The sequence below is a fragment of the Styela clava genome, chromosome 4 (genome assembly GCF_964204865.1).
Source record: "Styela clava chromosome 4, kaStyClav1.hap1.2, whole genome shotgun sequence".
Classification (NCBI taxonomy): Eukaryota; Metazoa; Chordata; class Ascidiacea; order Stolidobranchia; family Styelidae; genus Styela; species Styela clava.
The window spans coordinates 19,453,178-19,469,431 of NC_135253.1; the positions used below are offsets into that span (position 1 = coordinate 19,453,178).

At 37.8% G+C, this 16,254-nt stretch overlaps 1 protein-coding gene across 1 annotated transcript; it reads right to left on the minus strand.

The window, feature by feature from the left end:
• Window positions 1-7,773: 7,773 nt before the first annotated feature.
• Window positions 7,774-12,640, minus strand: LOC120326986 (serum amyloid P-component-like). The gene is made up of 4 exons (XM_078111962.1): window positions 12,587-12,640; window positions 11,970-11,982; window positions 10,193-10,513; window positions 7,774-8,486 (listed from the first exon to the last, which is right to left on the minus strand). Exons 1-4 carry the CDS (start codon window positions 12,638-12,640, stop codon window positions 7,879-7,881), a joined length of 996 nt encoding a protein of 331 aa, XP_077968088.1. The 3' UTR covers window positions 7,774-7,878.
• Window positions 12,641-16,254: the final 3,614 nt, after the last annotated feature.

The window sequence follows — 16,254 nt, forward strand, 5'->3', positions numbered from 1 at the left end:
ATAATAGGTTCCACATCAGGTAAAATGTCAAATCCAGTTAAGTCAATGTCATTGTCTTCTTCATCTTCATGAAGGTAAGGTCTTAACTTGTCAACGTGCACAATTCGAGAACGTGTTCCCGAATTCTTCTGAATCCTATACAAGTGATTAGGTAAACAGTCCACAATTCGATAAGGTCCAATCCAAGGAATACTCAGCTTGCGATGCTTAGGTGGATAATAGTACCACACCAATTCATCTTTCTGGAAAGTAAGTGGTTTAACACCCAGATCAAAATTTCGCTTTTGTCTGGTTGCAGCAGCATTTAGATGTTGCCTAGCATGAAGAAAAGCTTTTTCAGTTGCACAGGAAAACCATTCGACAAATTCAGTGTAACAAGGATGAGTTGATGACTCTGGTTTGCCAAACATAACATCAACAGGCATCTCGATTTCTTGTCCAAGCATTAACTTGTTCGGTGAATATCCTGTACTATCATGTACAGTGGAGCGATATGCCATGCAAAGGTATGGGCGATGATCGTCCCAATCATTTCGATTCTCATTTACAAAAGCTTTCAACATTTGTTGTATAGTCCTGTTGAAACGTTCAACTTGTCCATCTGAACGAGGATGATATGGAGTTGTTCGAGTCTTTTGAATCCCGTACAATTGACACATTTCTGAAAATAATTTTGATTCAAAGTCTCTTCCTTGATCTGAGTGGAGAATTCTTGGTACCCCAAATCTCGAAAAGAATTGAGTAACCAATGCATCAGCAGTGGTGTCAGCTCGCTGATTTGGTAAAGCAAAACATTCCACCCATTTAGAGAAATAGTCCGACAAAACCAAAATGTGTTCATTTCCATTTTCAGTTACAGGCAATGGTCCAAGAAAATCAATGGCGATCCTTTCCATAGGAGCTCCAGATATAAGTTGTTTCAAACAATCAATTGGATATGCGATTCCTCCGATTCACAATCAGGAATCCAACGACGATAGAGAAGTCCATTATCTACAAAAATCAAGTCCCACTGCGACATTAAACGTTTGGTCACTGTTGATTCAGGCATGTATTCTTGAATATCAGGTTTCAGAGCAGTCAGTTGTTTCCATTTCAAAACAGCAGAAATATCTGGATCTTCACTTTGCCAAGATTTAATTTGCTCCTCTGTGTATGCATCTAGCCAATTACAATCGGAACAGTCTGATGATGATTGACTGGGCTGTTTTGAGATTGCACTTGCAATAACATTGCTCACAGGCACATCACCATTGGTACCACAATCAGAACAATCTTCTCGTTTGCATTTGCGAACTTGGCGTGACAATCCATCAGCATTGCCATGTTTCACGCCAGGTCTGTGTTCAATCTTAAAGTCATAAGCGCCAAGTGTTAATATCCATCTTGCTAACATTCCTTGAGGTTCACGAAAATTGATCAACCATTTCAGAGCAGCATGATCTGTGCGAATTCTGAACGGTCTTCCGAGAAGAAAATGACTGAAGTGACGAACAGCCCACACCACAGCTAATAGTTCTCGGTGTGTAGCACAGTATCTACGTTGAGACTTGGACATAGTCTTACTGGCATAAGAAAGTACACGTTCATTGTCGTCCTGAACTTGAGATAACACTGCACCAATCCCAAAACCACTAGCATCAGTATCCAATACAAATTCTCCGATTGTCCTCGGAAAGCTAAGAACTGGGGCAGATGTCAGACAATGCTTCAAAGTTTCAAAAGCCTCTTGACATTCAGTACTCCATACAAAGGGAATATTCTTCCTGGTCAATCGAGTAAGAGGTCCAGCAATCGTTGAATATTCTTGAACAAACTTCCGGTAGTAGTTCGCTGTACCAAGAAAACTACGAATATCACTAACAGTGTTGGGAGTTTTCCATTCTTGGATAGCCGCAACATTTCCAGGGTCGCAACAGACACCTTCAGATGAAATCAGATAACCAAGATAAGAGGTGCTTCGACGGAAAAGTTTACATTTTGAGGGCTTCAATCGTAAACCGGCACGGCGAAGTCTTGTAAAAACTTCCCGAAGATTGGAGAGTGCCATTGAGAAATCACTACCATGAGCCAAAACATCATCAAGAAAATTGAAACACCCGTTCCACAGGAGATCACCAAGGATATTGTCCATCATCCGTTCGAATGTTGCGGGAGCATTCGCCAAACCGAAAGGCATCACTACAAAGTGAAAATGACCACGGCCTGGGATGCTGAATGCTGTCTTTTCACGGTCTGCAGGGTCAACCTCCACTTGCCAATACCCGCTTGCGAGATCAAGAGTTGAGAACCATTGTGCTCCGTTTAAGGACTCAATGATATCCTCAATACGCGGCAAGGGATATGCGTCTTTGTATGTGACGTCATTAAGCAATCTAAAGTCCACACAGAATCTAGTAGAACCATCCTTTTTGGGAACTAGGACAATGGGAGAAGAATATGGGGAATCGCTGGGTTCTATGACACCCTGAGCCAGCATATTATCAACAGCTTCTTCGGCTATCTTCCTACGCGCCCACCCCATTCGACGAGGAGCCTGCCGAATCGGCTGTGGTGTGGTTGTGATGATCCTATTCTTTGCTGCTGAAGTACGGCCTAGTTCACCATCTGGCCCTACAAATACATCATGGAATTCACAAATCAATTTGACCAACTGTTCACGTTGACTCGGGGTTAGATCCTCAACGGAATTGACCATGTCATGTAGATGTTCTGGTAATTCAGAAGCTATAACCCTTTCGGATTCGTCAACTTGAATCGGTGCTACAAGTTGAGGATGTGCAATACCAAGCAAAGATCCAGCCCTGATCTTAAGTTGTCTGCCTTTCTGGTTGACTGCAAGAATTGGAACAGTGGACTTTCCAGGATCCACCACAGAAGAGATCAGCTGAACGCCATCAGCAAGGAAAGAAGAATTCAACGGTTCGACAAGAGCTGCAACGTCAGACAAGATGTTTTTCGGCCATGGATGACTAAGTTGTGCAGGGATAACAACCTTAGAATATGGCGGTATAGTAATATCTTCTCGAACAGTTACACGACAACACGGTACAGACTTTTCAGTAAACAGGTTGATTTCATGACCCTCTATCATCATGTGTCCAGATGATAAGTAAAGAACGCAATCATGTTCTCGGAGATAGTCCATGCCCAAAATACCATTAGACATACCTAGGTTGGCAACAACAACCGTGCGTCGCGATGCAAAAGAATCAATAGACAAATCAACTTCCAATGTACCAAGTGGTGATAAATCATGCCCTCCCACTGCAACAAGAGATTCTTCGAGTGGTGCCAATTGTGCTTCCTTCCCACCTATAGCCTCAAAGATGGAAATGTCAATAAGAGTAGTCATAGCACCACTATCTACAAGAAAATTGAACAGTTGATTGTTTACAAGTACCTTCGCATGCCAACTATTGTCATATTGCAAGTAACAAATATTCAGGTCTATATTCTGGTTCGTTGGTCCGTCATCAAGTAATAATTCAGCGGACACTGAGGACCTCAAGCCCGCTGAGTGTCGTTTAAATTTGCGGTCGAAGAAGCAGCTGTGGCAGATTCAGCGGGATTCTGAAGATGTGGACAATCCCGTTTAAGATGACCAGTCTGCTTGCAATTGAAACATGCCTTGCAATCCCTGCCCCAATGACCATGTTTACCACATCGAGGACACGGGTTGCGTGGTGTACCATCAAAACCACGATTGTTATTAGTGCGCGGCTTAACATATCCTATGATCTCATCCAGTTTTGCTAGAATGCGCTCGCCAATACTGCCTTCAAAAGATATGTCGTTTTGCTGGTTAGCTACACTACCAGTATTACAATGTTTCACTGCTGCAATGCGCGGTTTAGGCATGTCTTTCCTCTCAGAGTGGTTCGTATCAACAGAGTAATAGAGTGTCGCAAGAGACAGAGCCTTTTCAAAAGTATCAGGCTGTTGCATGGTAACATGTTTGATTATGTTTTCATCGGTTAAACCGGCGAGAAACTGCGATTTCAAAATATCATCTTGACCAGCAATATCAAGATTTGGGTAAGCAAGAATAACAAGCTCTTTCAATTTGTTACCATAATCCTGTGGTGCTTCATTTGGCTTAATCCTACGACAATGAAATGTAGTACGGTATGAGCTCTCATTTCCGGCAGGTTTAAAGAAATGGTTAAAATGAGCCACAATATCACGATAGCTAGTACGTTTCATATCTGGTAAATTTTTCAATACATTTAGAGCTTGACCTGTCATGCAAGTAGCCAATTCCAATCCCGCATTTGGCATTTACGACACTGCTGGCGCTCACTGGAGGAGCTGATTGTGTAGCCACTGTAATCATTTTCGGCCTAGTACTAAGTTGTCTTCTGACAACATTTGGGCCTTCATTACCATTATTGATCAAAAAAGGAAGTGTAGGTGCAAGGTTACTCACATGACCATTCTCTGCAAATTTCACTTCTAATGTCTGCGAAAACGCGTTCCGCTTCCCTTCTGGCTGTCCATCTTCTGATCCAAAATCAGAAATTTCATCATCTTTGAGAGCAGGCGCTGTTTTGGAACAACCGTTGCTGGTGTTGAAGTGATCAGGCTGACACTTGGGTCATGTGACATGGGCTGTGTTTCCTCAGGATCAGAAACTCCACCTGGTTTAATCATGTCAGTAATATCTTGAAGCATGCTGTAGATATTATCGAAAGACGAGCCCATTTTTGTATTTTGGAGTTCAACTGATTCTAGTTGACTTCCAATCTGTTGTACACAACCGTCTATCTGCTGTATACGACTGTCCATCAGCTGCAAACGGCTGTCGGTATCCTCTTGCTTGTCCTCTGATTCCCTCAATTTCGCCTTCAATACCTGTATTTGCAGATGCAAAAGTTCATTCTCCTCTTTGGCTTCTTTTGGTGCCGGTACAATCTTTCTTCTTTTAACCATTTTCCAAAATATCAGGCAATCGCAATTAAAAAAAAATTGGCAACCTCAAATTTCCAATATTGTCCAAATATTATCCGTCACAGACTAGCCTACCTAATCGGCTTAGTCTTAATAGTCCCTGTGTCAAATAATAAATCCTGGCGTGTGCTCGCCAAAAATTCGTATATGTGGCGTACCAAAATTGATATCACCACTCAGGTTCTTTCTGCCAGCTTATTGGACACTGAAGTTGCACTAGATGTCAATCACGAAATAATCTTCTTGCGGTTCCAAATACAGCAGAGTAACTAATTTAACTAACTAGATTAATTATACACCTGTAAGAACTTAATACAACCAAATACTCCAATACAATAAACAAATAAAAACATGAAAAACACAGTACAAATACCGTAGGATACATACGTAACACAAAATACGGAATTGGTCTATGACGTCACAGTCATGAACTATTTGCTTATAATGGGATACTAAAAACCGGGTAAAACATACCTAGATATACATATGAATAACTAGTATGACACTAAAGATACAACACAAAACCTATCTTATCGACAAACACGTAATATACATGGAAATACGCATAGAAATCACGCAAGAAATAAACTGCGAAGATAGACTAGTTACGGAAGTGTTAAATACAAGCTAATTAGTGAACAGAGCTATGCCAAACTGGAGAAATAGTAAACCTGTACTACTAATATCATTTTACAACAAGAATTACACAGATTAACGGCACGAAAACACTATAATAATAACCCAATATACAGAGGAAATATCTACACTACCGGCAGTCTGACAGACCAGCTAAAAGAGAAAGTTACACAGTTGCTCACTAGTGACTCAAGTGGTAAGAATAAATATGGCCATACAGAATAAAACAGAACTATAGACGTGGTCGTCTCAAGTGCATTGTGCAATTAATGTTTGTTTTATCCTATTTTTTTCAGTTTGGCAAAAACCTATTGCTAAAGAATATGCAATACTAATCTTTACGCGATCTTATCTAAATTAAATGCAAAAATTGCTACTCATGGTATTGCGTACGGTATATAAATTTCAATGCATAGGTTCGTGCGTCATTCCAATTCCAAAGTTACGACGGCGCATCAAATTATCTCCATATCGTTATGGATGTAACGTCGATGGGAGAATTGCTTTGGTCAAATATTGCTGTAACGGTCAGCCTGGTGATCACGGCATATCATTGCGCTTTGCTAAAATTACAAAAATGTAGCATTGTTAAAATACTATTGCATAGTTCTCATCAAATCATTAGCTTTTTTGCTTCAATTCTATATCTTAGTCATGGACGATACATGAATAAATGAGAAAAGAATTGGACGCTTAAGTAGTACGTGTACCAATATGGGTGTAAATATATTGTTTGCCTACTTTACATCAAGTTGTTTAAGGGGACAGAATCCTGTGGGTAGGGGGTTTATTCTCTTGGCTAACACAGACAGTCCCCGAACTCATAATGGAACTAAAATAAAGAAAATCAGAATAAACATATGGCCTAACCCTAAACTGGTACACATAATAGGGGAGTACCAAAAGTTGTATATAGCTTTTTAATGTTATTTCTTGGGATATAACGGAAATGAAAAAAAAGTTCCAATGCAATGGATTAAGATTGATATTGATAGCCTTTGTATATAACTATCAAAAGCATTTTTCTGTACCACGCAAGCGCGGGGTGATGACCACTCGTATTCTCGAAACTACCGTTATATTTGCCTGTTAAACTTTTTCAGATAAAAACAAAATCATTTGATTTATTCGTTCAAAAGTTAATAGTACTCCCAAAGTAAAATGGCGGACACCGGAACGTAGTATGTCTACCAGGTTTGGGTTAGGCCATAATTTCAGGTAAAAATACTCCGGGAGTCACCAGCAAGTCCACGAACTCGTAATAAAACTAAAATAGAGAAAATTGGAATAAAATCATGGCCTAACCCTGTACACATACTACGTTTCGATGTCAGTCATCTTGGTTCATATACTTCGGGAGGACCAAATGTATTTGTTACCATATGGCAACCTTCACTATAAAGATAATAAAGCATATTCTTATAGTCTAGTACTAGATTATTCCATTTTGATTCATGACCCACTAACACCGGTTCCTTGCTGGTTGCTATTTTCTCTCGATTGCATATGTTGCGCCCAAAGATAACATATTAGTTATTATTCTGCGTACTGAGTTTTTTCTAAATACCGTCATATACAAATTTTTTAAAGTTTCCGGTTAATTAAAGCAGCATATGGTCCGCCTCCATAGTTTATACAATTGTCTATCTCATTTCGATATTAAGTTCTCCGCTTAGATTGTGTGAGTCACTAACCTGCTTTGTTTATGAAAATGTAATAAAATAACGGTATTTGAATCAGACCAATTTTCTGCAACAATCTATTCTGTTATAATTGTGTATCGAATTGAAAAGCTCAAATTTTTAACAAAAACCTAAAAAACCTCTTGTACTAAGCTCCATTTGAACGACCAAACAATGTATATGTAAACCTTACCTAAGACCCACTCTAATGCTGGTATGACGTTGAGAACAATACTTCTTATGATAAAGAAGGCCAGGCTAACACACTCAAAATCGTTTATATTATTAAAAAACATTTCAAAATACAAACAGTCAATCAATTATTTAAATATTAATGAACCAAATGTTGTGTTACACGACGAGCAGATTATCGGGTACACCGGTAGTAGGTGTACCAGGTTAGGCTTAAGCATTATTCTATTCTGATTTTTCTTTTTTCGGTTCTATTACGAGATCTGGACTGTCTGTGTTAGTCAAGTGAACATACCCCCTGTCCGTAGGCTTCAGTTCCTTTACACAGCTTGATGTAGAGTAGGCGAACAAATTGGTTACCTCCACATTGGTACACACACTTCTGGAGCGCCGAATTTAAATTCAACATGATACTTTTTCAGCATGTATCGAAGAATTCAGAAGTCACGTTTCCGACTATGTGGTCATTTTTTGTGGCAGACAAAATGTAATCTTTTGGACAGTTGCAATCATTCTGCATATCTTCAATTTCTCTGGAAGTTAAAGTGCGATTCCAGAGCATGCAATTCTTTATGACACCGAGAAAAGAATCTTCGGCTTGAAATCCACCCAGTTTTTCATCCTGATCTTGCCCAAGTACCACAGTTCCTTGACCTTTGATTTTGGTAATTTCATGGGTCAATGTTTTACGTGAATGTTTGGATCCGTTGAGATATAGATGAACAGTGTTATTTATTGTGGAAACAACAACGCATATATGATTTTCGTTTCTGTTCCCAATTTCATCTAAAGTCAACCTCTTTGAATATAAATAAACGCTCAGTTCTGGCTCAAATTCGATTAGTAAAGTGTTATCACTGCCAGGTGTTGCATAGCTGAACACGGCGCCATCTACATGTTGGCCATAAATCGGAGATACCCAAGCACAGACGGTGACTTCGGTCATATCCGGGATTGATGCGTTTACGACGACGTAATCTTGTATCTGACGTCTGTTAGGAAAACCAAATGTATACTGGGGACATTCTGAAACAAATGACAATAATTAAATATTCAATAGCATGAAGAATTAAAGGTAACCAACAAATCTATTTTCTCACTAGTTCAGCACAGCTACGGTTTTATTTCAGCTAAATTCAAGGTACTCCCGTAGTACGTGTACCAGTTTAGGATTGGGGCATTGAAATTTTATTCCTATTTTCCTTGTTTTGGTTATGAGTTCGAAGACTGTCTGTGTTAGCCAAGTGAATATACACCCTGCCAGTAGGTTTAGGCCCTTTACACAACATGCTGTAAAGTAGGCAAACAAAATTAGTCACTTCCATATTGGTACACACGCTTCTGGAACGCCAAATTTCAAATGAATCATTTTTAAGATAAATGAATTGGAATCGTGTATTGGAATTAATAGAACTTAAGTATCAGTGTGCAATCAAGAGCGGAAATTGTGCTTCGATGAACAGTACTTTGTGAATGACCCGGTATACACTACATAGAGTTGGAACTACGCTGAGTCAGATATATCATTTATTGTAAAGATTTCTATTAGCGAACGGTATGTAGTATGTGTACCAGGTTAAGGTTAGGACATAATTTTATTTCCATTTTCATTATATAAGTTATATTATAAGCACTAGCCAAATAACTCCTGTAATTTTTGTACCTTAAATTATGGCCAAAACCTAATCTGGTACACATACTCTGTTCCGGTGCCCGTCATCTTCGTTCGCATACTACGGGAGTATCCAGTAAACCAGGCCTGGGCAAGTTGCGGTCCGCGGGCCACATCTGGCCCGCGGCAACGTTTTATTCGGCCCGCGACCAGATTTCTAGATCTAGAAAAACGAGTTGTTATATAATTATCGGCGACGAGATGCTGAAGGTAAATGAAGGAGTGAAGCTGCAACCAACCTCATAGATTAAAGTGTGACAATATAACATACTAAAAAATAAACAGAAGCGATATATGTTTTGATTTCGGAGGCTTGCGACAGATTAAAAACGCTGTTGTAGAAATTAGAAACTGAAAAATTTCATGCGCCCTCGAAACCATACTATGACTGAAATTGAAAGACAGTCGATTGAGCGCGCGATGTATCTTTTGATCAGTTCCAAAGCTATCAATTCTATCTATCTAATTCTAAAATCACCGACGGGCCTCACATATAAGATAATTAATGTGAATTAAATTCAATCGATTTTTATGGTATCCTACTAAAATCAATTTTACGCGGCGTGGTTTTATCACAGATGTAGGGATTTTTCTAGCGGTAAAATCTTTAAAACAGAGTGAAGTTGGTTTTGTAAGAACGAATCAGATTTGGCGAATTCGCGAAATGGCAAAACACAAATAAATATGATCTGGCAATTTAAGTCACATTTTTATGCCCGCGGATTGCGGTGGTATTTCATAGCAGTAATGCTTATATTTTATCAAAGCAGCCGCGGTTAAGTTGAGAGCAATAAAGCAAGACATTTTAAATAAGCCGTATAGCAAAAAAAGGCATCAAAATCAAGTATATTCCGGTAGTTTATCTCACATTTTTATATCCGCAGTACAATAGATATAGTATTTTGTTTTATTTAAATGTGTAATAAAATACGACAAAAACGCGCAATATATGTTGACTTTACTTAGTCCGGCCCGCCACTGCATTTTGAATATTCACTGTGGCCCGATAGAAAAAATAATTGCCCAGCCCTGCAGTAAACTATAGGCATTCCTAACATACTTTTGTTGTTATCGTATGATTCAGTGGTATCAATAGATGTAGATGTTTGTATGAATAACGTTGTAGCAATAGATTCATCCATTGCTTCCGTGGTTGTAGCAATAGATTCATCCATTGCTTCAGTGGTTGTAGCAATAGATTCATCCATTGCTTCAGTGGTTGTAGCAATAGATTCATCCATTGCTTCAGTGGTTGTAGCAATAGATTCATCCATTGCTTCCGTAGTTGTAGCAATAGATTCATCCATTGCTTCAGTGGTGACGCCATTCAGATCATTGACTAACTGACTTTCAACGTATGCTGCGACTTCTCGTTCGAGGTCTAAAAAAATATAAATCAATTTCAATCAAAGATATTAGTTGTTATGAAGATGTAAAATCTGCCAGCGAAACCAGAAATTTAGCAAAACTGCGAAAGGGAGAAAATATGATATATTAATAAAAATAGTGAAATCGTCGATGAAGTGCAATAGGTATACCGACTGCTAGGGATATAGAATTGTATTTGAAATTTTCGTTGAAACACGTTCTGCTATTTTCGCTGATGTGACGCCAACGCCAATTACTTTTTTACTGTTTGTGGATCAAAACAATAAATTTTGGAAAAATTGCAGGACAGAAGGCAATTTCAGTCAAACCACTGAATATTTGGTTATGTTTAGAGGAATAAGTGTGTCAGTAGTTCATTTCATCACATACCGAAAGTACACATTGTACAAACATAATTGAAAAAGATGAAAAGGGCATTTCTCTGTGAATTGGTAACGCGATAAACCAGTGATGGTTATCGAGCAGCATCACTCATAAAATCATATAGAAAGGATAATAGCAAACAACTGTGAAATATATTTTAAATCAAAGACAAATGATCTAACCGGTAAATATGACCTAATTGCTGCGTTGTATGAATCAGACTATTAATATAAAGAGTTGCACACAACACGAGCAGTGAATATATGCAACAACGCAATTTTGTTTGTTTAATTATTGCAAAAACGAGGAAATAACTCTATTTTGAGCCCGTTGAGTAATAAAAGCCAGTAGAATTATTTGGCTGCAATAAAACTAAAATCAGCTGAGCAATGCTTGAATTGATGGACACGAAGATAAAATAAATTTGTTCCCATATAGGGCTGTTCCCATGAATCAAAATAAAATAGCAAATCGTGAAAAATTAGACTCGTAAAGATTTAAAAAAAAATATTTCATGAGGACTTCAATCACCTCAACGTACTGCAAATTTGAAATCGAATTGTCTATTTGCAAAGAAAATATATTATTATACAGCAATAAAAAAAAATTAGCAGTTCGACCCATAGGTACACTTCGCGTATATTAACACGTAACACTTCTTCATTTGAATAACATAAACTGAATTGCAAATATGTCTATACGAGGAGTTCTTTACGTGACATTACTCAACGTTTTGAGGGGTTTTGTTAAAGCAAACAGCATAATTTTCAGTAAAATAAGATCACTTTTTTGGCGCTCCAGAAGTGTGTATACCAATATGGAGGTTACTAATTCTATTCGCCTATTCTACACCAAGTTGGAAAGGGACTGAAACCTATGGTCAGGGGGTATATTCACTTGGCTGACACAAACAGTCTCCGAACTCGTAATAGAACTAACTAAAATAAGGAAAATCGGAATAAAATTAGGGTCTAACCTTAACCCGGTGTACATACTGAGGGAGTACCCTTTTTGGACTTAACAATTCATACCCACAAGGCTTCATTTCAGATAACGATATTATCAATACACATATACACACTCACCTCCCAGATTTTCCTGTCAGAATAAATGGAAAAAGTTTAATTAAGTAGGTCAAATTAAGTAGGTTTAATTAAGCGCCAAATTATCAGGGAAAAAACTCACAGCGCACTTACACAAAAATAAAATTGCTGCTTTTAAATAAAACTCAATTTTTATCAGTTAATGTGTACTTTATGCCTTTGGAAGTTTGTAAACATGAAGGACTAAAGATAAAAGGCAAAAGGTCAACCCTTCCAACTAACAAAAAATCACTTATGTTCGCTAAACTAAGTTCAGCCGATACATAAATTGTAGTAATTAGTGTCAAACCCTATTCTTACTTAACAGTTACGTGGCTGTTCATAGAAGCTAAAATGAATTTATTGATTCGTATGCACAGCATTTAAGATAGGAAACAATAAAACATTTATATTCAATACAATATGTAAAATATTCAATCATATATCAGTTATGTTTATCACAGAATCTAACGCTTTGAAAGGCGTTATTTGTCGATGGTATAGCATTGCCTATGTTGAATAGAAGTTTACTGGGATATCAATGAAGTTGATTAGACGGAAAGATTGCGTCATATGATGCGTAATTTGACGTAATCGTTGTCGCGTCAACTGGTATTCACACTATCGTGTATTAACGCACCCTCGTGTTTTCGATTGTTTTCAGTCGCACTCATGTCTTTAGACAATAGAAAATTACTTTTGCGGATTGTGCAAGAGTACATTTCAAGAAAAGTTGCATAAAAATAAGTTCATGAAGTATGGCCAGGGGCGGCAATTTCGCATTCCAAACCGATCTAAATCTGAATTTTGTCTCCCGACAGGCATCAATAAATCAAAAATCTATTACAATTCATATTCATGACAACATACAACCTTTCGCGGAGAAGACTTCTAATTGGAAATCCATGCCCATCACGCCCATTTCGCGATTTATCATAATCATATTGGCAATTTAATGACGCTTTTCTGGTCTTGTGGTTCTCCCTGCTTCGTGTCCCCGAGGTCCATTAACAAAACTTAACATACGGGTTATTTCGTATTTTTTCCGAGACTAAAAATTTAAATCGGTACCGATTCAGTAACTAATTTAACAGCCACATCAAATTTGCTCATATTTGAAATATCTCAAACCTAATTGCTAACATTGCCTGACTACTTAATTAACCTCCTAATCTAGCAGAGTTCGTGTGTGTCGCATAAAATATGTTAAATATAGTAACTTACGGCATCAAAGTAAAATTCTTTACAATTAATGTCATTCTCATCATAATTTTCGTCTGATGATGCGGAAATGGTAACTAATGCGTCTGAAAAACAAATTGAACAATAAACAAGGAATCTTCAAACAACGATGGAATTTTAGAAAGGCGAAAGAAAAAATCAAGGATGGTAGCAGCATGAAAATCCCTTTAACATACATCCTGCGTTCGTAAACAAGAGGAATACTAGAAAAATATTGATATAGTGCTTACACGCATTTGCAAGGCGGGATATGGCCTTAGCTGATATTGAGCGCCAAGATTGCTTAACAGATCTAAGTTCGTGTAAACGTAACGGAGGCGAACAAGTGTGTCACCATATTTAATAAAGAATGTTCCCGTCATTAAAATAAAACAGAATTTTTTTGCTGACGTATCGATCCTATAGAATCCGTGAATTTGAACCAACCTTGAAAAAAAATTAGGGCTTGTACCTGCTTGAACTAGTAAGTACTGTTAAAATTAATATCAATTGGTCCCTTTGTTTAAAAAAAAAAAAACGACATCAATAGTTACCTCAATGACAACAACAAGAATTTAGCAAAGCGATCTATCTGTGGTTTCATGTACAGGGCCTTGTGACGAGTAAAATACGTGAATAGCCGTCGTGTAAAATATATAAGCTAGATCAGGGGTGTACAACCTTCAATACAGGAAGGCGCATTCAAATAACTGGTAGAAACCGCGGGCCGCACCTTTATTTATCATAGGCCTTCAATTAGTTGCAGGCACAAAACGTTTGGTTATTGATCTTATGATATGCGTTGTTCTCTTTTGTTTTGTAACGCATTGCAACGTCATCAAAATTGGACTCGGTCATGGGATTTGCAACGTAATGGGATTGGGATTACTCGCACGTACCAGATTAAACTAAATTAAAATTTTAATCGAAATTGGCACGTTTCCGCATGCCGCATTTTTTCTTGTGGGCGGGTCACAAGTTGCACATCCCTGCCCTAGATGTCTAGTAATTAACGTACTATTGGAAATTGTTGCAGTTTTACCTTCGCAATCTCCATTTTGTATTGCCGAATCTTCAGTATAGGCTCCAGGCAAGACAATAAAAAGCAAAATACTTATTAACTTCATTACCCTGTTGTTGTTTTTTAAGTTACTTTTTGTATCCCTAATATCTGTCAACTTTATAAAAATAAATTTATATTAGAATTAACAGCGCGGCAAGCAAGTATGTTAAGATAATTAGATAAAATTGTTCTTAAAGCTTAAACTGTGATAATGCCATAACAATCTAGATTGCAAAATAGTAGAAACAAAATCTCTTTCAAAATTCCGCTTAAGCTCGGCTGGTCATTTCAAATCGTTACGCGGGCCGGATTTGGCCCGCGGTTTGGGAACCCCTGATTTAGAACAATCGCAAACGTTAAACTACTGTCATTCTATTTCACTGAGCTATGGCTTTGTGCGGCGAAATAGTTTAAAGTTTAAACTAAAATTAAATTATTACTCTAACAATGTAGACATGGCGGAATTACAGTATTGTGGCTATAGTGGAATGCCCAAAGTAACAATTTATGCAAAATTCGATTTGTATGTTTATTTAAAAAAGAGAATTATTTCCAAGATTTTCTGGATCGAAAAACTTGTTTAAGTAAAATTCATCGTTTTGCAATGATTTTACGAATTCCATCTTCGTTGTAAAATACGTTCATTTAGCACTGCAGAAGTGTTTGTACCAATATGGAGGTAACTAATTTTGTTCGCCTATTTTACATCAAGTTGTGTAAAGGGACTGAAGCCTATGGGCAAGGGGAATTCACTTGGATAACACAGACAGTCCCGAACTCCTAGTTGAACTAAATTAATAAGAAAAAGAGAATAACATTATGGCCTAACCCAGGGATGGCGAACCACTGACCCGCGGGTCACAAAGTGACCCATCGCGTTTTATTGGTGACCCACCAAGGCACGAATAAAATAAAATGCTAACATATCAGTGATAAAAATTGATAAAACCGGCCTTAAATTAATCTAACAATAAATAAACTATTATAATATACCGTCAGTTGGGCAGTCAGGGCTGCGATCGCTTATATTCAAATTGTTAACTTCCGGTACATGATAATTTATAAAACCCCTAATCTCTGCACCGCTGTGTACCGTTATTCAGCTATTGGCTCTGACACCGTTTATGACATAACAATGCAATTGATGTTCATTTCTCCGTAACGTCTTGTCTATTTCGGAAGTGCATATGCAGACTGTTTTAGGCGTTATACGAGAAGATCTTTGCATTTTATTAGTTTCTCGCCTACAATGCCGTTGGGAAAACAAAATCTTTCAGACTTGAAATAAAAATCTATAAATCTGACGTACAATGGGGCAGTGTAAAGTGCCCTAATGTGGTTGAAAGCTGATCGAAAAATATAACACTTCAGAGTGGAATTCCCTTCAAACTCTTCGGAACCGAAAAATAAGTTGCCGCATCATCCTAAACGTAATTCGTATGAGTGTTTTCGTACTCTAATTTCATAAAATCGAGTGCCATGAAAAGTCCCTGATAGAAGTGCTGCATAAGTAAAGCCCAAAACTACACCAACCGAAGCTTATAAGATTTGTTTCAGAATTTTCTTATAGAAACAAACATTGATTAAATATTTTTGACCCACTCTCTTCTGTTCCGCGATAAAATTATAATTTTTGACCCATTCATTGAAAAAGGTTCGCCATCCCTGGCCTAACCCTGACCTGGTACACGCACTATACGGGAGTACCTTTGTTTTTTGTCCAGTGGTCGTGTAGTAAGCACGTTTCATCTAACTATTTCGACGTTGCACGGTAGAGATATTTGGTGACTTTAAATCCACCACTATATCCAGGTTGCGGTAAATACAAATTGCTATACTGCTGCTTACGAATAGTTTGAAGGGAAAAATACGATGAATATTTGCGTAATGGGGCTTGTCCGTTCGGGTCTTGGTTAGACGAACGCTTAAAACATAATACATTATAGCTACTGAATATAGTATATAGTTATTATAGTCAGGGTACCAATTTACCTACAACCCCAC

What these genes read in the sequence shown, in the direction of transcription:
- LOC120326986 (XM_078111962.1), bottom strand. Translation starts at nt 12,640, where the DNA reads ATGAGTGCGACTGAAAACAATCGAAAACACGAGGGTGCGTTAATACAC. An exon ending in ATCATACGATAACAACAAAA is followed by an intron (nt 8,487 to 10,192) that starts GTATGTTAGGAA and finishes CATTTGTTTCAG; the next exon opens with AATGTCCCCAGTATACATTT.